Raw genomic sequence first — 27552 nt, 5'->3', positions numbered from 1 at the left:
AACTGACCCAGTCCAAGTCCCACCTCCTCCCAAGGCTGTGCAACATGCTCACCGAACCACCTGCCCTGTGGTTTCCTCCCATTTAAACTGGGGGATGAAAGGGCTGTTGCGAAGACTCCAGGAGATAATGCGCCTGAAAGCACAGCACAGCCTGCAGCCCTGCTGAGTATTTAACACTAGCGATTCAGGGCATCTCTAGGCATCCTCCACAGGCAGCCATCCGTCACCTTGCAGGGAAGAAGAGGCAGAGACCTGACTTGAGGGACTGTTAGAAGTCCGGTCTAAGGATTCCCTCAAAGCTGCCCGTCCTGCTGAGCTGAAGACGCCCTCCCCAGCCGCGGGATAGGCAGCTCAGCAGCAGACCTCAGGGCGACACTGGGGACGGAGGCACGCTGGGCCAAGGCCTAGAAGACCGTTGGTGCCGCAGCCAGTTTAGCGGCCCGCTGTCCCTCTGAGCACATCCTGCAAGCCCAGGTTAGAATTAGATGGGTCTCAGACAGGCTAACATGCCGACGTCCCGCCAGTCCGGCAGGTGGCAGGATCACGGCACCTCCCGAGCGGGCTGAGGACCAGACGCCCCCTCGTGGCATCCTGTGGCCTTGCATGCCATTGCTCTCGGTCCAGGACAAGGCAAAACGCAGGCTCCAACAGGAAAACCGCTAAGAAGGAAAGTGGAAGAGCGGGAGAGGGAAGGTAAATGCTCCCAGGGCCAGCCCTGGGGTGAGCAGGCAGGGGAGGGCTGACATCCAGACGGATGGGGCTTTGGGATGTGAATCACAGAGGCCCCTCCACAGAGCACGATCTGAAGGCCGCAGAAGAAATCAAGGCATCCACATGCAGCCACGTCTTCACTCAAAGCCACCAACACCACACCACATGTGACTCATCAAAGTTTATTATGGCAATTAATTACACAAACATACAGGCGGTCGGTCATCCAGCTCAGAAGCACTCAAACCAGTAGAGTCCATTAGTGATTTCTCTTTATAAATAACTTAGGAGAAGCAAGCACATTTGGTAAAGAACCGGCACCGCGGACCGAGCGTCACGCAGATGGCACGTAGGCCGGGGAGGGGCAGGCACCAGAAGGTCAAGGTCTCTCCTTGGCCCCAGCAGCCCCGGGCCCACCAGACGCTGGGTCCTCAGGTAGTGGACATTTCAAGGCACGTACAACTTCCTAAGCAATAGCAGCTCCAGGCTCTTCCCTGAGACCTGGTTTACCTCTGGAACAACCAAGTTAACACTCATCACACCCCTTTGTCTATTGTCTTCATTCTGATTACTGAACATGCCCCAATCCCCACAGTGCAGGGGGCTGCATATTACACAGAGCCATAATCCCCACCCTTTACATTCTGAAGACAGGGAGGTGCGAAAAAACTGCCCCTATGTAGTGATGGTGTTTTTTAAAAAGCACCATTTGGGAAGTTACGTTAGGGCCTCTTTTGATGCCTTAGGATGGACACTGGGGGTGGGAGGATTACATCAAAGGAGTGAGGGGCAGGGGAGGGAAAGGGAGGGGGCTGCTTGTGAATGAGATTCAAGGCACTAAAGGAGTGGATGGATGCGTGGGCCTCGGGCAAAGTCACCCTAAAGTGGGGGGTCCCAGAGGAGAGAAGGGTGGCTGGGGAGGTGACCTGGCCCTCCACTCCTAAACGAGCCCCAATGTGACCACAATCTCCAGGGCTAGAGCTGCTCCCTTCCCTCTGGCCAGAGGGCCCAAGGCAGCCCCCTGGGTTCTCCAAATAGTGCAAGCAAGGTCTGGGGACAATCTTCACGACCCCCAGCCTTCTTGCTGCACTGGCGCTGCCGCCACTCAAACAGGACACAGGACAAGCTTGCCTGACATCAGGTACTGGAGTTAAATTATGGCTTTATAGGACTCAAACCTGTTGTTTTTCCCAACTCTGTTCTCTCCCTCCAATCCAACCCCTGCCACAGTGCGTGGGCAGGCTAGCCTTGAAAAACTGGACAGACACCAACAGCTGCATCCCTTGGCATGGGGCTCCACGTCAAATATGCCAAACCCCAGGGGAGCCGGAGGGGCCGGAGACCCGGGGCCTCCTCATCGAGATAACTCTGCACTGGGTTCAGATGGCCCTGAGCGCAGCCGCAAGTAGATGCTCATAAATGTGCGCACACGCTCACTCACACAGACACCGGCGAGAGGTGCCGGACCCCAGCCTGGCTAGCGTCGCTACAGCCAGGCACTGAAAGTAGGGGCTTCTAGGAGGACCTCCGGCCAGAGGGCCAGCAAGTGCCGTGACCAGTCACACTGCCCAGTGCCTTGTCCCTCCAAGGCCTCCGGGTGCCAACGCAAGTCCACAGGGAGCACCAACGCCACCTCCAGTTGACCCTCGAATCTCGGCGATGGCTGGGCCAAAGGTTGAGCGTGGGTGGGACTCGGGAGGGGCCGAGGGCCAGGAGTACGGCTAATACCCAGGCCAGGCAGGCCCCGGGGGCGGTGGAAACCCATAGGGAGGGGCGGGCCCGGGGGGATAAGGGGGCTGCGGGGGCAATGAGGGCTGGGGCTGGCCTGGGAAGCTGGGGAGCTGGGGCTGTATTGGGTAGGGAGGTTTTCCTCCTGTTGCAGGATATGGAGACTGTTGAGGATAACCAGGACTGGGGGCCCTGCCACCCGCCAAGGGGTAACCAGGCCCAGAGGTGCCAGTCGGGGTTCCAGCATAGCCCGACCGGGGTGGCGTGCTCCTCTGTGGGGACCAGGAGTAACCCACAGCACCCCTGGGTCCAGGCTGGGCTGCCGGGTAAGTGGGGCCCAGAGGCCCGCTGTAGAAGGAGGGCTGGGACACCACCGGGAAAGGGGCCGGTGGCAGGGCTCCATGGGCAGTGGGGCCCACAGGCAGGCTGGGGGACGGGCTGTAGGGCAAAGGGTAGGGAGGCATGGCTGATGGTGGCTGCGGCTGCTCTTCAACCACAGGGGGCGTTGCCTGGGGGACTGGGCGCGCCGGGGGTGGCGGGCGGGGTGGGGGGGGCATCGCCGGCCAGCTCCTGGGAAGCCCTGGGCTTCCTCACCACTTCCTGGAGCTTTTCCACGCGAACCCGGCGCAGGTGGGACAGCATCCTCATGGAGGAAAAATTCTCCAGGAACGTTTCCAGGGGCACCTCGCCCTCCAGGAACTTCTCAGCCATGGCCTGGAAGACGTAAGGTCCAGTGACAACAGGGGCCAGCTGGGATCAAGGTCTCTTGTTTTTCCCCAGGGTCCAAATTCAGCTACAGCCCTCCCACCTCGCGCTGCCTTGGGCACCCCCTCCTCCTCCCTGGCCATATGCCCCTTCTCACAGCTGACAGATGGTACATGCACTGTCTCCCTCACTAGAACGTCAGTCCCTCGAGGGCGAGAACTGCCTCTGTCATGGTCACCTCTGTCCTGGCGCCCTGGCATCAGGCCAGGCCCACAGTGGCCACTGCATGTATGTACTGAACACCTGGCCGAGCACTAGCCCAGGGACTGGCAGGGCCTGGAAGCTTCTTCCACCCAAAGTGGACAGCACCAGTTTGCCCACAGAGGCTGAAGAGGTGGCCCGGACGGAAGCGGGAAGCAAGGAGAGCAGAGTGGGGGGCTGGCCTCAGCCCCTGGGGGCCTCCTGCTGTGCTGCCCTCTCATCCAGGGCTGCAAGCTGCCCTTGTCCACTATCACTCGTTTCTGCTTCAGCTAGGGGGACTGAGTTCCTGTTATTTGTACCCAAAAGGCCTCCCCAGGACTAAAGATGTCCTTCACCTCTGCCATCTACGAAAGCTCCTTTGTCCCATGCTTTGCAGACATCTGCTCCTCCTTCCAAGGGCCCCTGCTGCAGGGACTGACACCCCGGCGAAGGGAAGGGGGGTGTCGCCTCGCCCTCTCACCTCGGACTCTTCTTCAATCTTCATGCCTTCCACCTGCAGAAGGTCTAACAAGGTCCCTGGCTGCAGTGCTGAAGAAAATTTCTCTGGAAGGGAGGAGGGAGGGCAGAACGACTGGCATTTGAAAAGTGCTTCCTGATTCGGTGTTAAAGGCACTTAGCATGCCCTCTGTGTGCATCCAGGCCCAGCCACCACCCCAGGGTCCACCAAAGGGTCCTTTCGGGTGGGCTTAATGGGCACTTTTGGTCCAGTTCCTTAGACTACTTTCCTGAGCAGAGAAGGGCCCGACTGAACCCAGCCTCGACCTTGGCCAAGCCTCCCCTGCACCATCCTGGGAAGGGAAACGACTCGGGCTTCAGAGCCCGACCGACCCGGTTCTGCCTGCCAGCCAGGGGAGTCACCTAATCTGAGCGTGAAGCTGTCTCACCATCAGGACGACTGCCCTCCCACCTTCAAACGTGACAGGTCCTGGGACACAAAGAGCCCAGAGCAGCTCAGGAGCAGCTCAGCAAAGCACAGAAGCCGAGCTGCCAGGGGTAACAGCGGCAGCAAAGGATGCAGGCTGTCTGGATTCAAATCCCAACTCCACCTATTTCTAAGCTGGGTGACCGTAGCCAAGTTCTTGAATCTCTCTGAGCCTCATTTTTCTTACCTATAAAACGGAGTAACAACAGTCCCCACCCTTCTACGGCTGTTGTCAAAAACCGTACATAAAGCACTTAGCACAGGGCTGGGAACACGGTGGGCCTCAGTAGCTATGGGCCTTGCTCATCCTGGGGAGGGGACAGGGAATCCATCCTTCATGCTGTTCCAGCTGCTCAGCCCCATCCAACCCTGAATGGGGACCCTGAGTTCACAGAGGAGCCACCCTACCCAGCTTTGCCTTCTGCTCCTGGCACCGCTCCACAAGCTTCCGGAGCTCCTGGTATTTATCTGAGAGGTTTGAGCGGCTGATCTCCAGGGGTCCCTGGAACTCCAAGTTCTGCTCCGCCAGGCTCCGGTTGGTGGCCAGTGCCATCTCCCGTTCCAGCTGCAGGTCCTGGACCTAAAAGGACAGGACAACAGAACCTAAGGAAAACGTCCATCACCCTGAACCTCCTGGCAGCCTGGGTCAGGGCCTTCGGGGCACATCCTCACCTTGGGGTGGAGAGGCTCATCCGTGGGCGATACTCAGCCCTCAACTAGTCAGACAAAGCCAGGTTCAAACCCTGAACGAAGTACTCTGCACCTCACTTAATCTTTTAACCCACAGCCACAAGGTGGAGACGCATGGGAACCTGGAGCTAAAGGTGAAGAGCTTGCCCAAGGCCACGTGACTGATATCCACGATGGAGTGTGCAGAGCCCCAAGGAGGGGCTGGACCAATTTACATGAGAAAATCAGAGGCTTTCTGGGAAGGGACCAAAAGTCCAAATTACTTATCCCCAAGCTTCAGAGTGAAGAGACCTACCATGGTGGACTCAGGTGGCCCTGGCCAGATGCACAGGCAAGACACGCAATGAGGCCCCAAAGTTATTGTGAGGGGTGAGAGAGCCAGGGCCCTGGACCAGACCATGCCACTGACTTAGGAGAGACCTGGACCTGCCTCCTATGCGGCACGTGTGTCCTGCAGAGAAGCTGCACAGATGAGCCAGAGGGGCCACCCTGGACATTCCCTGCTGCAAACACTTCCCCAAGCCAAGTGGCACACTACTCCTCTGCCAGCTCTTCGTCACTGCCAGCCAGTGAGGCAGAAGCCAAGGCACCCTTCCCAGCTGCTGTGATCTCATGCCCCATGAATCCACCAAAGAGTCCTCTCCTGAGAGGAGGGCTGAGGAGCCAGACCCGCACGCTGAGCCAGCGGTGACAGTACACTGACAGCAGCATGGGGCACCAGAAGACAGGCCTCGGCACCTGCCACAGGGTACAGGGAACAGCTCAGCAAGACCGACTCTGAGTCAGGCCCTCACTGTGCAGCTTCACCATGGTCAGCGTGTGACAGACCAAGCCGGACTGACTCATGCCCCACCAGACATAGGAAGCCCATGGGCATTCTGAAAGAGGAGGCTTCAGGGAAAGGCTGCCCCTCCTGCTGTCCCAGCTACAGGGGCCTAGGCCCTGCACTCTGGGGCAGGCCCATAGCCTCTTCTTTGTGCTCCAGATTGGAAAGAGGAATGCCACAGCTCCCTGCCCTTCCTGAGCCCTCCAGACGAAGCTGCCATGGTTCAGGGATTGTAGGGCCCAGGGGTCTATCCAGCCTAGAGCCCACGCTGCTGCCTTCTAGAGACATGGTCTCACTCTGTCGTCTGGAGTGCAGTGGCATGACCATAGGTCACTGCAGCCTCGAACTCCTGAGCTCAAGCAATCTTTCAGCCTCAGCCCTTCCAGTAGCTGGGACTACAGGCACGTACCACCACGCCTAAGTTCTTTCATTTTCTGTAGAGATGGGGTTTCCCTATGTTGCCCAGGCTGGCCTCAAGCAATCCTCCCATCTCATCATTCCAATAGCTGGGATTACAGGCAGTAACCACCATATGTGACTCTCAATCTAATTTTTATTAGCCATGGAAACTTTATTTACATGGCTGACCCAGAGTGAAAGGCCTAAAGCCCTCCTGCTCACCCATCCCTTGCAGGGCCCCATGGATCCTCTGGCCTTCCTATACGTCCACTGCCTTTTCGTTGCGTCTAAACCAACAAATCTACGCTGTATCATTTTCCCCTAAATCTTGCCCTACTTATTTCTGCTCCCGGTCCCCACAGCCTTCTGACATCTTTCTCCATGAAGTGGGTCAATGGGTAGAAACATACAGTTAGAAGAAATAAGTTCTAATGTTCAACAGCAGAGTAGGGTAACTATGGTCAGCAACAATGTATAGTATATTTCAAAGTAGCAAGAAGCATAAAATGTTCCCAACACACAGAAACCACAAATACTCAAGGTGATGGAGACCCCAAATGCCCTGACCTTATGATTACACATTCTTTTTTTTTTTTGGACAGAGCTTCGCTCTGTTGCCCAGGCTGGAGTACAATGGCACAGTCTCGGCTCACTGCAACCTCTGCCTCCTGGGTTCAAGCGATTCTCCTGCCTCAGCCTTCCTTGTAGCTGGGACTACAGGCATGTGCCACCATGCCCAGCTAATTTCTGTATTTTTAGTAGAGATGGGGTTTCACCGTGTTGGCTAGGCTGCTCTCGAACTCCTGACCTCAGGTGATCCACCCACCTCAGCCTCCCAAAGTGCTGGGATTACAGGCGTGAGCCACTGCGCTCAGCCTGATCATCACACATTCTATGCATGCAACAAAGACTCGGATCTACCCCATAAATATGCAAAATATGCATCAATCTTAAAAATTGCATATCGATGCATATTAGAGGTTCAGTGTGAAGTCCTCCCAGTCACTGAAAAGAGGTAAGACTAAAAATAGGTAAATAAAAGCTGTTTTCACATGTTTTGCTGCTTCTGAATTCAATCTGTCCTAGTATATTACTTTGGTGGAAATAAGCAGGAAGAATCTATACTCATACAGATATATAGCTAGAAAAGGAAGGAGTCGCTACTAACCTTTATAGATAATTATCAATTTTCTTTGAATCTACAGCAAAACTCCACAAGAAGTATCTAAGTTCTTAAAAGTTGCTATGTAAAATTTAAAAATTAGCCAGGTGTGGTGGTGTGCACCCGTAGTCCCAGCTACTTGGGAGGCTGAGGTGCGAGGGTTGTTTGAGTTCAGGAGGTCGAGGCTGCCGTGAGCCATGATGGTGCCACTGCACTCCAGCCTGGGCAACAAAGTAAGACCCTGCCTAAAAAAATAAAAATTTTAAAAAATTGCAAAGTGGGAGATAAAACCATTCTGACTAACTATCCTTACTAAGCTACAGTGTTTCCTTTCTACATCTGGCCCCCACCCCAAAGCAGCTGCCCTCCACACGCCCCTCCATGCACACTCTTCTACATGGAGAGCCCCTGCCACCTCCCTTCTCTCCAAGCCGCGTCCATGCCCCAAACTAAGAGAGAGCTCCTGTCTCTTCTCACAAACCCACAGTGACTCAATTACTGTCTTACAGCCCACGATAAAAAAGTTTGCCAGTGGTCTGAAGTCTAAGTGGCTTGTCCTGCTTCATTTCCACCTGATCCATGAGTGTTTCTTTCCCTCAGAGAGTTCAGATCGATGGGACAGGTGTGGCTGCACACCACAAAATTCAAATGCCTTCTGCCCAAGAGGTCGCTTCTGCTCACATTTCCCATGATTCTCTGCTTTGTCACGATTCTGTCCGCCTGCTCAGCTCTGCACACTCTAGAGGCAGGCCTTGGGCTTCCCATGGCACCACGCTCTAGTGCTTCATATGTGACAAAGGAATGCAGGCAGAGCCGCACTGTGCCTAGCACCAGGCCAGGCAGGAGCAATGCCCTGGCAGAGCTCACAGCCTCACAGGCCATTTGAGTCGGCCCTGGGGCTTTGACAAGCGAGCTTTGCTCCACATCCTTGCTGAGGACTGAAAAAGCCCTAGGGTGGCAGGATGTGCCCCATGGTGTCCACCTCTCCTCACAATCTGCCCACCAGGAGGTCTTTTCAACCCAATGCTCAGTCACCTCCATCCCAGTGAAGATTCCTCACTTAGGAAGCAGAGCAGGCAGCAGGCGGCAAGAGTGCAAGCCAGAACAGGAGCAGGGGACTCACCGGCCTGGCGCCCCCCATATTTCAAAATACTACATGTTCACAGAAGAGATGCACCATACCTGCTCATCCGTGCAAGCAAACATGTACTCCAAATACAAATCAAATGAGCTGGCATGACTTGCATTCGTGTCTCTCCCTCACATTAGGGACAGGAAGTGGGAGCTTCCAGAACAACGGATGAGCTGCAGTCACTCAATGGGTGACCGTGGGTATTTCTGGCTGTGTGGCCTGACCTCTCCCATCTCGCAGGGGACATCCCAGGGTCACAGGAGATACTAGGGGCAGGGAACATCTTTTATTAAGTTTAAATCTCTGCACAGGCAGGATTCTGTTTGTTTCCACAGGGACTCTGTGATTAAGAGCGAGAGGATTAGGGAGGAGTTATGAGGAGAAACAGGATCCAATGGGAGATGAGCCAGATCTCAGCCCGAGAATGGCTCCTAGAAGCCTTAGAGTCACCTGGAGACATGGGATCGCACAAGGCTCTTGGGGAAAAGTAGGTACAAAACCATGCCAGTGCTCTGAGGAGCTGCCTCCAGATCTGGGCTGGAACGACAGTGTGGGGACTCCTGGGGCATCCGGGTCCTGGGAAGGCACCAGGAGGCGTGGACTCCCCAGCACTGCCAAGAACTCCCAGGAACTGGTCTGAAGCCTCAGGGATTCCTCTGAGTCCAAACCAGGATGAAGTTCACAGAAAAGGGGGATGAATTTGGCCAAAACTTCCAATAAGCCAGCATCCTTCACAAGCGCCTCTTAACAAGCCTCATCTGCTGGCCTCTGTCGGGCCCCATAGCAGCCTCCTTCTACCTCAGGGGACTCCAGGGCCAGCTGGTCAATCGCCTCCGAGTCATTCTGCAACTCCTCCAGCTCCTGCAGGGTCTTCTCCTTCAGCGTCTCCATCCTTCCCTGTGAACACAGCGACACCAAAGTAACGAACGGGCAGCCCAACAGGAAGGGACCCCCGAGCCTGTACATATGATTGATCAAAAACAAACCGGAGTTTTCCTGCGATAATACCACTCCACTGGGAGGCTCGAGGACGGGCAGAGATCTCTGAGAGCACGTTCCTGCGGCTCAGCCCACCCCCTCCCCAGGGAGACCAAGGAGCTGCCCCCTCCACCCTCTCCTGATAAACAGGATATGTGAAAGCACTTGCAGCCAGAAGCAAAACCACAATCCTCGGGTGCTAGATGGAGCTCCCCAAGGAGCAGAGGAAAAGGCAGGAGGAGAGGGCCAGGCAGCAGGGACGGAGACTAAGTCTGGCCCAAGGCTGCCTGCAAGCACTGATGCCATCATGTCCTCTGGTAGGTGTCTATTTCTGTCTGAACCAAAAATACACCAAGCTCCTCACATGGGGGCTTTGCTGGCTTCGACATCACCAGTTCAACTATGTCACTGCTTGTTACATTTAGTGCTCCAGAAACCTCAGGTTTCCCTCCAGAATTCCCCTCAACTGCAGCCCTCTCCATGTGTCACCAAAATGGACTGTCATATGCGCATCCTCATAGGAGCAGGAAAAAAAAAAATCAGCCAGTTGGCCTCGCAGGCAATCAGGAAGGAAGGAAATTGACTGACCTAAAGAGGACATCTGCTTTGACGGACAGCTGGTGTCAGCGGCCCTCTCCGTCACTCTGCCTAGAGGGCTATCGATTGTCTGTGTGGTAGATGGTTCACAGCCAGGCCTAGGAGGGAACCCCAGGGACTGAAGACAGGAAGCACAAATACACCCAGCACCTGCTTCCTTTCTGCTGACAGGGTCCTCCATTTTCATCTGGTATCTTTTCCAGAGGTGCATTCCATAGCTTTTTTTTTTTTTTAGACATGGTCTTGCTCTGTTGCCTAGGCTGGAGAGCAATGGCACAAACAGGGCTCACTGCAGCCTTGATTTCCTGGGCTCAGATGATCCTCCCACCTCAACCTCCTGATAGCTGGCACTATAGGCGTGCGTTACCACCTCCAGCTAAGTTTTACATTTTTTGTAGAGACAGGGTCTCACTAGTTTGCCCAGGCTGGTCTCGAACTACTGGGCTCAAACGATTCTCCTGCCTTGGCCTCCCAAAGCGCTGGGATTACAGGTGTGCGCCACCATGTCCGGCTCCATAGCTTTCACGTTGGTTTTTCTCATTACAAAGGTTATGTTAGTTTTCAAAAGATTCCAGCACCACAGAAATCTAGGGTCCTCCACAGCCCACCTGCACCAAGACTCAGCTAGGGTGAGCCAAGGCTGACAACCCAGCTGAGAAGGCGTTCTAGAATCAAAGACCAAGGTTACAGCTGTGTGGTCAGATGCAACCTTCTCCAGGTCTCAGTTTCCCCATTCGCAGCAGGAAGGGAATGACATCTCCTAGGGCCATCAGAAAGATAAAAGGAGGACTGAGAAACGACACATGTTCCCATGTACCAGGAAGTCCCAGTGCACTCCTCAGGGGACTCCCCACCTGCTCAAGGGTGCCCTGGTTTAAACAACAAATCATATGGCCACTGATAAAGAGCTACCCATACAGGGACGTGACCAGTGTTTGCTATGTCCTGAGGGTTAAAAGTGGCCCCAACCTCTAAGCAGGGATTGCCAAACTTCAGTGTGCACCTGAATGCCGGGAAAGCTCACTGAGGATACAGGTGGCCGGCCCCTCCCACAGAGCTCTGCATCAGTAGGTCAGGGCAGGGTCCAGAAATCCGGAATTCCTCCTGGAGAGACTGACACAGTTGGTCCAGGGCCAGATTTTGGGAAGATAACAGCTCCATGCCAGTCATATCACAGTGGAGATCCCTGGTTTCTGAGCAAGGACAACGTCAGTTTTCCCTGTGCTGTTCTCCCCTAACAAGGAGAGGTAGCAGCAGCCAGCCATGTCATATGCAGACAGGGTATCAGAAAGGTTACCTGCCAGCAAACGGCAGAGCCAAAATTCAAATCTGCATTCTGTCCACACATCACCTTACTGCTCCAAAACCCTTGGTCTAAAAGCCCCAGAGCCAGGTCGGACATGGTGGCTCACACCTGTAATCTGAACACTTTGGGAGATCAAGGTGCAAGGCTCATTTGTGGCCACGAGTTCAAGACCAGCCTAGGCAATATAGCATCTGATTGTAAAAATTGTAAAATGAAATAAAATAATGAAAATAAGTAAAAGCTGGGCCAGGCGCAGTGGCTTATGCCTGTAATCCCAGCACTTTGGGACGCCGAGGTAGGCAGATCGCCTAAGGTCAGGAGTTCGCGACCAGCCTGGCCAACATGGTGAAACCCTGTCTCTACTAAAAATACAAAATTAGCCTGGCGTGGTGGCGCATGCCTAAATCCCAGTTACTCAGGAGGCTGAGGCAGGAGAATCACTTGAACCCGGGAGGCAGAGGTTACAGTGAGCGCAGATCATGCCACTGCACTCCAGCCTGGGCAACTGAGAGAGACTTGGTCTCAAAAAAAAAGAAGAAGAAAAAAGAAGTAAAAGCTGGCACTGGAGCAGTGGAAGAGCAGCCTGCAGCTGGCCTGGGCTGGAGCAGAACTCTGGGAGGAACACTGGCAGCACACTCCAAATCCAAACCCAAATGAACTGGCCACAAACAGGAGATACCGAAACACATCAGGGGCGCAGGCTCCAGCCAGCCAGAGACAGCTGGAGTCCAGGCCCTGCCCCTCGCACAGGTGGAACCTCCCTGAGCCTTGAGTTCTTCACCAGTAAAATGAGACTCACAGCAGCACCTCCCTCACAGGGCGGGTACGAGGTTCAGTGGAATAGCACAGGCAAAGTGCTGGCTCGGTGCCAGGCCTGGAACAGGACTTGCCGGGCCACAGCAGCTGCACCCACACCAGCTCCACCCCAGGGGAGGCCCGCCACCAAGCATCTGCTCACTCTGCAGTCAGGGCACAGCACCACAGGTGCAGCCAAGTGGAGGACGGAAGCTCTGTCGCGGGCAGCTGGCCGACCACACACACACAGCACAGTCAGCACCACCATCTGTCCAGCAGGTTCAGGACTCAGTCTCATACTCGGAGGTCTCACGTGTGGGGAGGCCCCTAGAAGAGCTGAGATTCCCTGAGACAGGCACCAACTCCCCCGCCCAGCTGCTTACCATGGGAGGTGCCACCAGATGTTCGACAAGTATCACATTGAATAAGGTAACACAGCCTCCAACAACACAACACAAACTTTTTGGTCTCAGGAACCCTTTTCGCTCCCAATGTTATGGAGGACGCCAAAGAGTTTTGTTTATGTGGATTACAGCTATCGGTGTTTACCATGTTAGAAATTAAAAGTGGAAGAAAAGATTTTTGAAACCGGGTCTCGCTCTATCGCTCAGGCTAGAGTGCAATGGCGTGATCTCAGCTCACTTTGGCCTCACATCTCCCAGATTCAAGCAATCCTCCCACCTCAGCATCCTGAGTAACTGGGACTAGCAGGCATGTGCCACCACACACCCAGCTAATTTATTTTTTTAATTTTTTGTAAAGATGGGGTCTCACTATTTGATCCAGGCTGGTCTCAAACTCCTGTACTCAAGTAATCCTCCTGCCTTGGCCTCCCAAAGTGCTGGGATAACAGGTGTGAGCCACCACACCCAGCCGAGAAATTTTTAAAACACAAGAATACACAAACAACACCTTCCATTAGCTTCCTGAATGACGACATGATCATGGGCCACGCAGCCTCTGAAAACTGCACTGTATACTCATGCAAGAAAAGAGGGTGATGAGAGAAAGTCATGTCTCAGAATGATGATGAAAACCACTGTAACCTCACGGATGGCCTGAAAGGGTTTTTGGAAACCTCCAGGAGTCCCCCTGAAACACACTTTGAGAGCCACTGCTCTAGAGGTTAACAGATGAGACTCTGGAGCCGAACTGCCTCAGTATGAACCCAGGTCTGCCACTTACTAGCTGTGCCATCGAACCCGTTTGTGCCTCAGTTTCTCAATCTGTAAAACAGAGCAGTGTGAGGAACATGATAAGCACCACTAAGCATTTGCTGCTATGAGGACACCGGCAACCGTCTTACACAGTGGGCGTCAGTATCACCCCAACCTCACAGGGGAGGCTGACAGAGGTGACGTTACTTGCCCAAGGTCATGCAGTTTGGAATGGCAATGTCTTTACTGGTCCAGGAATTCTCAACATGTGCCTCTTTTTAGAGTCCTTGAGTCCTAAGTCCTTCTCCAGACCTAGAACTGCAGAATCTCCAGTATTCTTTTTTTTTTTTTTTTTTAACGGAGTCTTGTTCTGTCACCCAGGCTGGAGTGCAGTGGTGCAATCTCAGCTCACTGCAACCTCTACCTCCCAGGTTCAAGCGATTCTCCTGCCTTAGCCTCTTGAGTAGCTGGAATTACACATGCCTGACACCAGCCTGGCTAATTTCTGTATTTTTAGTAGAGAGAGGGGTTTCACCATGTTGGCCAGGCTGGTCTTGAACTCCTGACCTCAAGTGATCCACCTGCCTCAGTCTCCCAAAGTGCTGGGATTATACGTGTGAGCCACTGCGCCCAGCCAATTCTTAATTTTTTTTTTTGAGACGGAATTTCACTCGTGTTGCCCAGGCTGGAGTGCAACGGTGCAATCTTGGCTCACTGCAACCTCCACTTCCCGGGTTCAAGTGATTCTCCAACCTCAGCTTCCCCAGTAGCTGGGATTACAGGCATGTGCCACCACGCCCAGCTAATTTTGTATTTTTAGTAGAGACAGGGTTTCTCCATGTTGATCAGGCTGGTCTTGAACTCCCAACCTCAAGTGATCCACCTGCCTCAGCCTCCCAAACTGCTGGGATTACAGGCGTGAGCCACCGCGCCTGGCTGATTCTTAATTTTTAACGAAGTTTTCATTTTAACTAGGCTACCCGGGTCTGACGAGTTTGGCATCTATTATCTTATTTTCCCCTTTCCCCACCACTCTGGGGGAACTCAGGTGGATGCAACCCCATCTGACAGAGGAAAAGCAAAGACCCCAGGGGAGGAAGGGCCTTGTCACCCAGTCACAGCAGAGGCAGGAGGAGAACAGAGGCAGTGCTGTTTCTACAGAGTGAGTCCCCACACAGGACCCCAAGGGCACTTCCTAAGACTTGGCTCTGTGTGGACACAGCGGGACAGGTGACACCCAGGTGCACAAGACAGGAGTCTTCATGCTGGGATTTAGGCTTCAGATTTGTAGTGATGTGACAATGCACGTTACAGAGGGAGGCAGCGTCACACACTGTCAAGACCAAGGGGCTGAACGTCACGGCCACGGCTCATGAGAAGAGTGCCCAAGCTCTGGCCAGCTCCGCGGGGGAGAGACACGTGAAAACAGTGCCTGCCACAATCAGGCTTCTAACAGGCCAGGAGTCCCCCCTACACGGAGGCTGAGTCTGGGAAAGGGACTGGGGGCCTCCACCAAGCTGGTACCTCCTCTGCTCGTGGGGCTCCCATTTCAGAAGGCACTGCCGGCATGTGCCAGACAAACATGTCCCAAACGAGGAGTGCTCAGAACCCTATTACCAACTTTGCCAAATAGCTGGAGGCCAGATGTTCTTTTTGGGACTCAATTTTCCTTATCTGTAAAATGGGCAAACAAACCCTTACATGGCTCTGTTCTTCTGAAATCAAAGCCCTCTGTACTATCACACTGGTCTTTAATTGAAACAATAAAGAGATCAAAGCCCTCTGTAAACTCCACATCCTCTCCAGTACGTAAAGCCGGCATGAGCTTAAGTGCTCCCTATTTCACAGATAAAATGAATTCCAGAAAGAAGCAGGAAGGATACTACCCCTGTGTGGGTGTTTCCATTTCACCAACATCTTTGCCCCACCTGCTCGGCCTATCAGAGGGCTGTGATGAGGATAAGGTGTTTAGCCATAAGGCCCGAGATCCAGAGATTAGGAGCCCACGCAAGCACGCTGATTATCCCGTCCCTCCCTGTTCTGCCTCCAGGTTGGGGAGGCCCACCTCGCCGCCCTCACACAGCATCTCAGGCTGGGCAGGCAAGTGCCACCTTGTGGGGTTTACTGCAGCATCACCCACCCCTGGAAATTACGGGTCCCTTTCTCTCACCAGTGCCACAGCCATCACCCGCTCCTCAGAGCCACCAGCGAGGCTGGAAGCAGCAAGGCACTTTCCCGAGTCCCTAATACAGAGAAGGAAGAACAGGAAACTCTTCTGCCCACATCCCACAGAGCTACCAACTAAGAAGATGCCCCTGAAGCCTGGCCATCCACTGCTGGCGGCGTCTGACTCCATCACCCAACGCGAGAGCAACTCCAAAATAACACTTCTCGGAGTGACTCCAGCCACCGTGGATGTCTCAAAGTAGAGAACTTGGGGGTTCCTAAGATATCCTTCGGGGACCCAGAGTCCTTGCGCTTTTGCTTCTGGAGGGTGTGACGAGTCCAACTACCTGGGCCCCTCAGTACCAGGGCCCTGGCCCAGAGCCCCTCCCACTGCCAAGATGCCCGGAAGGATGTGGCACTGCTCTGGTGACCTCCGGGGTTTGCTACGCAGGAGTGGGGAGTTGTTGAGGGTGAGAATAAACCAATCCCTTGAAGACAAGAATGTCTCGCTCATCTTCATCAACCCAAGCCCAGCAGACTGGCTCTCAGATAGCTCACAATAACGTTTGCTCAAAAAGTGATGGAGACGGGAAGGAGAGAACAAGTCAGTGAAGACACGGGGACACAGAACGGGGCCTTCTTCCCCTCACCCCCGCCTGCTCCCATTTCTCCACTCCCTGACTGAATCAATACTTATGAAGCAATTGCATTGCCAAGAACACTGGGAGACCCGCATCAAGGGAGGAAGGATAAATGGGGTAAGCAGGATGTGAGCAAATATTTGTGGGGTTCTTACTATGAGCCAGACACGGCATTCACAGGTAAGAGCCGATCCTAACTCTCAAGTAACTCAGTTTCATTTTAAAAAGCCAAAAATACTCACAATAATTTATCATGAATATAGGTGAGAGTGGCGTAACAGAGGCAGAGACCAATGGACTAAGGAGGAGAGACAGGCTGCTCTGTGGGCCTGGAAAGCTTGGCCACAGGGGTCTGCGCGTGCCAGCCCAGGTGGAGCCACTGCAGATCCAAGTGGCTGGCAGGGGAGAAGGAGGGAGGGCTGCGGGGCAGGCGGCTGCACAGCTTCACAGGTACAGCAGAAAACACCTTTTCTAGAGCGATATCATCAACTCGAAAGTGATCTGGCTGGCAGGGAACAAGGTGAGAAAGCTATGTGTGAGCCAGTCTGTGTTCCCTGCACAGAGAAGAGGAATAGTGCCCCTGGTTCTTCACTAACAGCGCCTGAGAAGGAAGAACACTTGCTTTTGTTTTTTCCTTTTGCTTTTTAAAGTTGTCTCTCTGCAGTTCTCACCCCCACCAAAGGTCTCAAACCCAGTGGCCTGCAAGGGCCAGGCCGGCAACAGGAGGCCAAGCGCCAGGCAGGGAGTGTGTCTGGCTAGAAAGCTGCCCTGCTGATTCCAGGCCCCTCCTGCAACCTTGCCAGCTTTCCCAGACCCTTCCGCTCTCCAAAGGGAAGCCAGAAATCTACATCTAGGTGCATCTTCCCGTTTTTAAATTTCAGCTCAAAGCTGTGAGAAACTCTTGAGTAGGCCACCAAAACCCACTGGCTGCTGTGTGTGACCTGAATTGACGCCATATCCTCTATGGGAGGCAAGTGCAAGGGTACAGATCACAGAAAAGGGAGTGGGGCAGAGGGGAGAGGTGACAAAGACATCCCACGGGAGTCCTGGAGCCCCACCGTTTGCCACAATGCACTGAAAGGAGGTTGGGGTGGGGACACAGGCTGAACGCGCTGGAGCTTTGCTATCAGAACCAAGGAAGCAGCATTTCTGGGTGCAGCCGGACCGGCCATCTGGCACCTGTTGCTTTGATCTCTGGTCTCAACTTCTTTCCATTACTTTTTATCTTGACTAAATCGATCCCACAGGTCTTGAGCACAGGGTACACGATCTGGTAAAAGATAGCGCAGGGCCGGTGGATCTACGCCAAAGGCAGGGCCATGTCCCCAGCAGGGGAGGCCACAGAACTTCCTAACAGACATGGAAGGGGGACTCTGGGGGGGGGGTGTTCAAACTTGGGGCAGCCTTCCAGATCTGTTCTTATCGGAAAAAAAAAGTCATGCACTGATGGTTTTGTTCAATGAGCTAATCAGCTCAAAAACAAATCGTTTCCACTGATCAGAGATCCTCTCCAAGGATAACCTTCAAAAAAAAAAAAAAAAAAAAAAAAGCTGAACTGTAAAATGCAGCATTTTCTAGACAGTGAGGGCACTGAGATCAGAGTGTAGGATGCCAGGCCCAGAGACAACTTGCACTGCCCTCACCCCTTGCCCCTAAGTGGTTCATGCCAAGTCTCTCCCCAAATTCTGTGTCTGCACAGAATTCTGTCCTGTGCAGCAAGGAATTTGAAAACAGATGCCTTGAGTTTGTGCTTTGGCTCCACAGCTCTCTGTGTGGCCGTCATCAAGTCTTTTAACCTGGGTTTCCTTAATGGGGCACCATGGTGATAATCCTACCTTAGGGGTTGCTGTGTGGCTCAGAGAAGCAAACAGCCCAAAAAGAGCTTTGGAAACTCCTGAGCACTGAACAAATATAAATTACTCCACCTCCTGGGGTTATTCCTGCAACCCCTGGGCTGCAATCTTGTGTCAAGTGAAATGGCTGCTGACATTGGGCAGGGGGGTTCCAGCCTCCACTGGCTCCAGCACCCAGGAGCTGAAGCACAGCTCCCACCACTCCCCTCGCCTTACCAGACAACACTTACTTGTCAGTGACCTCAAGCCCGAAATCACACTGCAAGGACGGCTGTGATATCCCCTGGTTTCTTACAATTCCCCACATCCACCTATGGCACCAGAAAAAGCTACTACCAGAGCAACCTGCAAAGTCCAATCTGCACATGTTAAAAAGGAACTGGCCCCATCTTACCCCGTATGTCAGAAACACCTGCTGTTGCCTTAGAAACCTTCCTAATTGTGCTACTGAATGAGGAAATACTTGTGGGCCTGATCTGGTTTTCTTTTCCCAGAATGATTCCAGCTGTGTATCCAAGTGCCAGACTGTTTTGTTTCCTGACTTCCCACAGGAAGTTAAAAAAAAAAAAAAAAAATCAAATCATCAAGTTCTTCTTACTGGTCCCAAAGCAGCACTGAACTGACCTTCCCACAACTGGAAAAGTTACCGTGTAAACCATGGAGAGAGAGGCGTTTTTAGTTTTCTTTTTTTAAGAGATGAAGGCCTCACTCTGTCACTCTGTTGCCCAGGCTGGAGTGCAGGGGCGCAACATGAGCTCAATTCACAGCCTCAAACTCATGGGCTCAAGCAATCCACCTCACCTCCCAAGTAGCTGGGAGTCCAGGCCTGTGCCACTGCCCCCACCTGTTTTTCATCCTTTCTAAGGAACTGCTGGGGTTGGGGCTGGGGTGGGGTTGGAGATTCCTCCCACCCACCAGGGACAAATAGTTCAGACGACGTGAAGAGGGGCCGGACGCGGTGGCTCAAGCCTGTCATCTCAGCACTTTGGGAGGCCAAGGCGGGCGGACCACAAGGTCAGGAGATCAAGACCATCCTGGCTAACACGGTGAAACCCCGTCTCTACTAAAAATACAAAAAAATTAGCCGGGCGTGGTGGCGGGCGCCTGGAGTCCCAGCTACTCGGGAGGCTGAGGCAGGAGAATGGCGTGAACCCAGGAGGCGGAGCCTGCAGTGAGCCGAGATCTCGCCACTGCACTCCAGCCTGGGCGACAGAGTGAGACTTTGTCTTAAAAAAGAAAAAAGAAAAAAAAAAGACCACATGAAGAGGCTTTAGAGACGAAAACTCCTGGATTTCAATCCCATCCTGACCCTTCACTAGCTCTATCACCATAGGCACATTATTCGGCCTTTCTCATTCTGTTTCTCATTTGTAAAATGGGGCTAATACGACCAACACTATGGGATTGTAAGGATTAAATGAGAATTAAACAAGACCACCAAGCAGCAGGTCCGGCACCCGGCAGTACTCATTCCCACACCCTCACAGCTTACTGTTAAGAAATGCTGCCTGCCAGCTGTGCCAGGCACCCAGCTAGGTCTAGAACCAGATGACTCTGAAAGAGCTGATCCCAGACGGAAGCAAAGGGTGTGGCTTTCTGAAAGAAGCTCCAAACCAATCTAGACAAGAGGCCTCAAATATAAGCATACATGGGGGAATGCACAATCTCTCATAAGGAAATTGCTTTATGAAGGAAACTGTCATCTTTACATAAATATTTACATAACAACTGACTGTTCCTCAATCCACTGAAAAACTCCATCTGACCCCCCTTTGCCCAGAGGCAGGGCCGTCAAGTGAGAAGACTTAAGAATAACGAGCCCACTCACTGTGCCAAATGCTGGGAGGCACCCGGAGTGGCAGAGGACTTCAGGAAATTAAGCCGCTCGGCTGGCTGGGAGGCTCTAACAGCACCGGGCAGGCCGCAGAGCCCAGCGCTCACACCCTGCCCCGTACGCCACAGGCTTGGCTTTGCTGACCCAGTCCGTCCCCTAAAGGGACTCCTCCCAAACCTGCTGAACCTCCACACACACCTGCATTCCAGCATTCCTAGATCTCCACTCCCCTCACTCATCAACGTTTTTTCTCCCCCAACCAGACTCTCCTCCCAGTCTCCTTTTCTATCAGTGGCTTCAGCTCCTGGCCCTGACTTCCAGGTCAGCTCAGACATGTGAGTCCCTCCACCTGTGAGGTTCAATCACCAAGTTTTAGCTAGCCAGTGTTCCAAAGGCTCTCTCACACACCCATCCCTGCCCTGTGCAGGCTGCAAACTAGTCCTCCCGTCTCCAGGGTCTCTTTCTCACAACCATCCCACCAGGCTCCCCGGATGTGTGTCCTATCACACTGCTTCCCTAAGGCTGGCCGTCTTGCCCCGCTCCTCCCCTCACCTACCACCTGTCGAGTAGCCTAACCAGTCTGGACAGGACGCCTCCCTCCTCTGCCCATTTGCCCAGTTTGGCCTAATCCTGTCACTTTCAACCTTTTTCAAAGGAGATTTTTTTTTTCCCCCCAAACAAACATTTAACCCAAGCCATACTGCACAGAACACTTCACAACACATATGTTCTGGGCAAATAGGTTGGGGAGAGCCCTGTCCTCACAGTTCAGTTTCCCCCTTGACCTAGAGTTGGCCCCTGAGACCACCGTCCTAACCCCTTATCCCTGCTGCTCCCAACCCTCACCAGCCCCTCCCCTGGTCCCCTCCTCCACTCCCTTTCAGCTGTGATGTCTTGCCAGCAGTGCAGAGCGTGGGGAGTCATCAAAGCAGGCCTTACCGCCTCCTGCCCAGTTGCCCTCCGGAGCCTCACTGTCCCATCAGTGTCAGGAACGGTGACAGGCCCTGTGTCTGAGGTTTAGAGGCTGCTCACAGGCCGGTGGCTGGCCCAGGTGTTCTACATGCAGCAACTCGGGTAACCCTCACCATGCCTACGCCGCTGTCCATCCTCAGGCTTTCCTTATTTTAAATAGGAGAACACTGAGGTTCTGTGCCTGCCCACAGTTTCCCAGGGAGGAAACGCAGAGCCTGAACTGCAACGGAGGCCGTCCAGCGTCACGGCCCATGCACCTCACTGTGCTTGGCTGCCTCGATCAAGTCCACATCCACAGAACACCAGGCCTGGCTCTGGGGACCAAGTTCATCAATGGTCATTGGTAAGGATATCTTCAACTAGACCCCTCAAGAGTAGAACCTGTTCTATTTTCTTCAGAACCCAGCATGATGCTGTCCTAACAAATACTAAAGTGGTAACTACTCTCCTTCACCAGCCCTCAGACTGAAGTCCGAACAGGTGTACAGGCCCAGGAGCCCCGGCAGCACAGGAGCAGTGCCTCCTTTGAACCTCAGCTCTGCAGGAGACCCAGGGATTAAAGACTCTGAATCTGTAAGGCAGACAGCCCTGCACTCTTGCTTACTGGCTGGGGAGAGCCTGGATGGGTGATTTAAAATCTCTGTGCCTCAGTGTCTTCTATAAGATGGAGCTTTTGTAAGAACGAATTGAGTTTCATGGCTAGAAAGTCTAAAGTCTGGCTCTCAGGCAGGGATCAATAAACAGCCGCTCATGATTTCTATCACCGTGGCTGGGCACAGAAACTCAGCCCATTCTTACCTCTGCAACTCAAGCACTTCCCATGTGGACTCTGAGGACAGAGAATTTAAGATTCCTCCAGAGATGGCATCAGTCAACAGAGGAACATAACTCCAATGGCTGGATGTGATCAGATCAACAGCATTCAGCGTCAGTCAAAATGTTGGCCAAGAAACAGGTGACTGAATAGGCAGCTGGTTTTTGAAACTTCCTGACAGTAAAGCCCAGCCACTTGGCAAGGCCTCTTCCTTCTTTGGCCCACGACTGACTTGAAAAGAAAAACATACTGACTTCACCCCACTTCCACTTATATCTCCTTTGTCCCTACTGTTCAGATGACTCAGAAAGGATTTCAATCTGCAGCTGTCCATCCGCCCCCACTTCTAATCTGCACAGAGCAAGCTGAGCAAGAGGATTCAACTGTCCCTTAAGGAGGGATCAAGAGGAAAGTCAAGGCAAAGACACACTCAGGACCAACATCCAGGAGTGTGCACCGGTCATGCAAGGTGTGTATTCAAAGCCCAAGATGATGAGATCGCTGAGGTGGGGCCATCCTAGGCGGATAAAAGGTGGGGCAGCTGCAGATCCTACCCCTGCCAGTGATAAGCCAGACCCAGAACTTCCGGGTCCAGTGGAATCATCCACAGGCAGACGGGTATAGCCACAGAAAAAGAGAAACCAAGCCAGGCCTTCTCAAATCAATTCTGGACTCAGGCAGGAATCCATGAAGGCCATTATCAAACAAAGGGTGGCAAAGCTGTATCTGTGACCACACTGAGCTCTGGACTCATTTTCATGCTTGTACAGAAAGTCTGCCCTGAGCCCGCCTCAGCCCTCTCCAGCCCTCTTTGACACCCCCCAGCAACCTTGGGAGAACACAGTCAGAGCTCCCATGGCCCTCTCATGGCTCCCCAGCATTTGGTATTATGTTCCAAATCTTGTGCTCCTTGGGTTGGTATACAACGCCCTGTATCAGCTGACCCCGAGCCTCTGTTTCTCCATGGGTTGCTCACACCATCCCAACTCTCTTTGTTCTACCTACTAGTCCCAGAACAAAAACCACACTTCCAGTCACTTGACATACATTCATCTCTAAAGATCAGTCAGACAGGGATCCTGCCCGGGAAGGAGTTCACCGCACAAGCTGCCCTGCCTTTGCTCTTCCTCTCTACTCTGCCCGGAATACTCTTTCCTACACATTCCCCATCTAGAAAATGCCTGCTCCATCCCTCAAAAGCCAGCAACTCTCTAAAGCTTTCCTTGCTCCTTCCTCCCAAAGAGTTCATCCTGCCTTTCATGGTACTCTGTACATAGCACATAGCATTTCTTATTTAGAAATCAGCATGTTCCTCCAGCAGGAGTGTGAGCTCCCCAAGGACACAGCCCATGTCGTGTTTGTTTCTGCATCCCAGCGCCTAGGTCAACACTGGGCACATACAAGGTGATATGGTTTGGCTCAGTGTCCCCGCCCAAATCTCATCGTGAATTGTAATCCCCATAATCCCCACATGTGGAGGGAGGGACCTAGTGGGAGGTGATTGGATGGATCATGGGGGCAGTTTCCCCCATGCTGTTCTCGTGATAGTGAATGAGGTCTCATGAGCTATGATGGTTTTATCAGTGTTTGACAGTTTCTCCCACAGACACTCTCTCACCTGCCACCATGTGAGACGAGCCCACTTCACCTTCCGCCATGACTGTAACTTTCCTGAGGCCTCCCGAACATGCGGAAGTGTGAGTCACTTAAACCTCTTTCCCTTAGTAGTTACCCAGTCTTGGGCAGTTCTTTTTATTACAGCAGTGTGAAAAAACAGACTAATACACCAGGCATCCAAGGAATGCTGACTGGACAGGGACTTCCGCTTTTGGCTAACATGGAGGGAGAGGCACTAGATTTACTCTCCTGCCTCAAAAAACTAAAAAGCCAGACAAAGCCAAAAAAAACACATAGAACAACAGTTTGTAAACGCTGGACATCAGACAACACAGAAGAGTGACCCCTGACAGTGGAAAACAAAAAGCTGAGTACTACAGCTGCTCCAAGTTACTCCTAGAGGGCCTCCAGGCCCAAGGCACAGGGAGTGGAGGAGAGGAATTCCAACTCCAGGGAGGCCAGGGTAGCCAGAGTTCACAGGGCAGAGTACCAGAGAGGAAAGGGCCACACAGAGAACCCCAGAAACCTACAGAGGGTCCCCCTCCGGCTCTCAGCCGGTACTGATCTGTACCCGTCCAAGGCAACAATCCTTGGACCTCAAATTGAAACAGAAATAGTCTTGTGTGCCCACCAGCCGCAGTGGAAAAACCTCATCATTCACAGGACATTGGTAAAGTACTAAGGACAGTACTGCCTCAGTAGTGAGGAAAAATCAGGCCTGGGCCTAAGGCTGTTCTGACCCCAACTAACAAGCCTTGAGAGCAACCTTTAAAGAATCAAACTGTTCCCAAGTAACTTAACAGTGTTCCAAAACAATGCCAGGAACATTTATAGAAATACAAAAATATCCAGCACCCCATAAAGTAAAATTCACAACATGTGATATACAATTAAAAATTACCAGACATACAAAGAAACAAGAAAATAAGACCCATAGTGAGGGAAACAATAGAAACAGACCCAAAAAATACACAGATAATGGAATTAGCAGGCAAGGACATTAAAACAGTTACTAAAACTGTATTCCGTATGTTCAAGAAGCAAAAGGAAAGATTAAGCATGTTAGAGACGGGGAAGATATTTAAAAGACCCAAATCAAACTTCTACAGATGAAAACTACAAAGTCTATGATAAAAAGTATACTGAAAGGGAGTATCAGCAGATTAGACAATGCAGAATAGACCAGTCAATTTGAAGACATAGCAACAGAAACTATCCAGCACAAACCAGAGAGAAAAAAAAAAGAGACTAGTGGGAAAAATAAATGATCAGAGAGCTATGGAACAACTTCTAGCACCCTTATATACATGTAACTGGATTCCCCGAAAGAGAGGAAAGAGAAAAGGGAATGAAAAAAATATTTGCAGAATTACTGACTGAAAAATTTCCAAATCTGATGAAAGCTATAAACCCACAAATCCAAAAAACTCAATGAACCCAAGCACAAAAAAACATGAAGAAAACTACACTACACAAAGCACATCATCATTACATTGTTTAAACTCAGAAAAGCAGTCAGAGCCAGGCATGGTGGCTCATGCCTGCAATCTCAGCACTTTGGGAGGCCAAGATGGGAAGACTGCTCGAGCTCAGGAGTTTCTGACCATCCTGGGCAACATAGTGAGACCCTGTTTCTAGAAAAAATAAAAAATTAGCCCGGCATGGTGGCACAGACCTGTGGTCCCAACTACTTGGGAGGCTGAAGTGGGAGGATCCCTTGAGCCCAGAAATCTGAGGCTGCAGTGAGCTATGATCATGCCACTGCACTCTGGCCTGGATGATAGAGTGAGACTCTGTCTCAAAAAAAAAAAAAAAAAAAAAAAAAAAAAATGGAAGAAAGAAAGAAAAGCAGTTAGAAGGAGAAAAAGATACATTAAAAACAGAAGAGCAAAAAATAAAAATAAACAGGCCAGGTGTGGTGGTTCATGCCTGTAATCTTACCACTTTGGGAAGCCGATGCCATAGGGTCACTTTAGGCCAGGAAGTCAAAACCAGCCTGAGCAACATAGCAAGACCCTATCTCTACAAAAATAAAGAATAATCATTTAAAACAATTACCCAGGCATGGTATACACACCTGTAGTCTTAGCTACTAGGGACCCTGAGATGGGAGGATCACCTGAGCCCAGAAGTTTGAGGCCTCAGTGAGCTATGATCATGCCACTGCACTCTGGCCTGTATGACAGAGTGAGACTCTGCCTCTTAAAAAAACAAGAAGAAAAAAGGAAAGAAAAATAGCAGATTACTCATATGAAACAATGCAAGCAAAAGACACTGGAACATCTTTAAAGCACTGAAAAAAAAAAATAGTTAATCCAGAATTCTATACAGGGAAAATGCCTTCCAAAAACAAAGCCAAAGTAAAGACTTCTCTAGACACCCAAAAGCTGAAAGAATCCATCACTAACAGACCAGCACCACAAGAAATGTTAAATGGACATCCTCAAGTCAGAAGGAACATGAAACAAGACAGAAATGTGGATCTACATGGAGGAATAAAGAGCACCAAAAATGTTAAACAGATGAGTAAATATAAAAGAACTTTACATTGTAATCTCCTTAAAAAATGATTATTTAAAACAAAAATAACAATGTGTTATGGGATTTATGGCATGTGTCGAGGTAAAACAGGTGACAACAGTATGAAGTCCAGGAGGAAGGAAATGAAAGTAAACTATTGCAAGATTCTTACACTAAAGTGGTATGACATCACTTGAAGACAGGCTGTGGCAAATTAAAGATGCATACTATATATCTTAAAGCAACCACTAAAAAAAGTGTTAGAATAAACCAACAAAGGAAACAAAATGGAATCATAAAAATTACTCGATCCCAAAGAAGTCATAAGAAAGGAAAAAGGGAACAAAGCACATGGCACAGATTGAAAACAAACAGCAAGAAGGTAGATTTAAACTTCACCGTATCAATAATCACATTAAATCTAAATAGTCTTAACATCCCAATTAAAATGCAGCTTGTGAGACTGGATTAAAAAGCAATCCCCGGCCAGGTGCAGTTGTTCACACCTGTAAACTCAGCACTTTGGGAGGAGTGGGCAGATAACTTAAGGTCAGGAGTTCAAGACTAACCTGGCCAACACAGCAAAATCTCGTCTCTACTAAAAATACCAAAAAATTAGCTGGGCACGGTAGGCACATGCCTATAATCCCAGCTCTCAGGAAGCTGAGGCATGAGAATCATTTGAACCCAGGAGGAGGAGATTGCAGTGAGTCAAGATCACACCACTACACTCTAGCCTGGGCAACAGAAGGAGACTCTGTCTCAAAAAAAAAAAAAAAAAACAAAACAAAAAAAAAACAAAAAAAAACACCCGTCTATATGCTGCCTACAAGAAGCCCACTTTCAATATAAAGACACAAATTGTTGGCAGTGAGTCAAGATCACACCACTGCACTCCAGTCTGAGCCACAGAGAGAAACTCTGTCTCAAAAAAACAGAGTGCTGTCCGGGCGCGGTGGCTCAAGCCTGTAATCCCAGCACTTTGGGAGGCCGAGACGGGCGGATCACGAGGTCAGGAGTTCGAGACCATCCTGGCTAACACGGTGAAACCCCGTCTCTACTAAAAAATACAAAAAACTAGCCGGGCGAGGTGGCGGGCGCCTGTAGTCCCGGCTGCTAGGGAGGCTGAGGCAGGAGAATGGCGTAAAAACCCGGGAGGCAGAGCTTGCAGTGAGCTGAGATCCGGCCACTGCACTCCAGCCTGGGCGACACAGCGAGACTCCGTCTCAAAAAAAAAAAAAAAAAAAAAGACACAAATTGTTTAGAAGTAAAAACACTTTTTAAGAGATATACCATAATTTTTAAATCTTCTATTTTTAAAAACCCTTTTATACGCAACAAAATTTACCATTTTAATCATTTTTAAGTATACAGTTCTTTCACATTAAATACATTTGCTTTGTTGTATAACCATCACCACCATTCCTTTCCAGAACATTTTCATCACCCTAAACCGAAATTCTGTACGCATTAAGCACTAACTTCCCATTCTCCCTTTCTTCCATCGTCTGGCAACCACTATTCCACTTTCTGTCTCTACAACTGGACCACTCTAGGAACCTCATGTAAGAGGAATACAACAATATTTGTTCTCTTGTGACCAGCTGGTTTCGCTAAGGATAATGTCTTCAAGGTTCACCCATATCACAGGATATATCAAGTCTTCTTTCCTTTTTAAGACTGAATAATATTCTATCTAATATATATACCACATTTTGCTTAGCCATTCACCTGTCCATGGACACTTGCGTGGTTCCCAACTTTTA

At 51.4% G+C, this 27552-nt stretch overlaps 1 protein-coding gene and 1 pseudogene across 2 annotated transcripts in view; both read right to left on the bottom strand.

The window, feature by feature from the left end:
- Positions 1 to 879: 879 nt before the first annotated feature.
- LOC126936415 (uncharacterized) lies at positions 880 to 1991 on the bottom strand (annotated as a pseudogene). Its single transcript, XR_007719439.1, has 2 exons — positions 1984 to 1991; positions 880 to 1872 (listed from the first exon to the last, which is right to left on the bottom strand). The product of XR_007719439.1 is annotated as an uncharacterized LOC126936415 (transcript).
- VPS37C (VPS37C subunit of ESCRT-I) overlaps positions 880 to 27552 on the bottom strand; it is a 31066-nt gene continuing 4393 nt past the window's right edge. The window contains 5 exon segments of the mRNA XM_050756963.1: positions 880 to 2990; positions 2992 to 3153; positions 3866 to 3948; positions 4736 to 4907; positions 9335 to 9433. Coding sequence (XP_050612920.1) covers positions 2433 to 2990; positions 2992 to 3153; positions 3866 to 3948; positions 4736 to 4907; positions 9335 to 9427 — 1068 coding nt within the window. The 5' untranslated portion in view covers positions 9428 to 9433 and the 3' untranslated portion in view covers positions 880 to 2432.

The sequence above is a fragment of the Macaca thibetana genome, chromosome 14 (genome assembly GCF_024542745.1).
Source record: "Macaca thibetana thibetana isolate TM-01 chromosome 14, ASM2454274v1, whole genome shotgun sequence".
Lineage (NCBI taxonomy): Eukaryota > Metazoa > Chordata > Mammalia > Primates > Cercopithecidae > Macaca > Macaca thibetana.
Note: the sequence above shows the minus strand (reverse complement) of the source record. Positions and strands in the feature narration are given on the sequence as shown.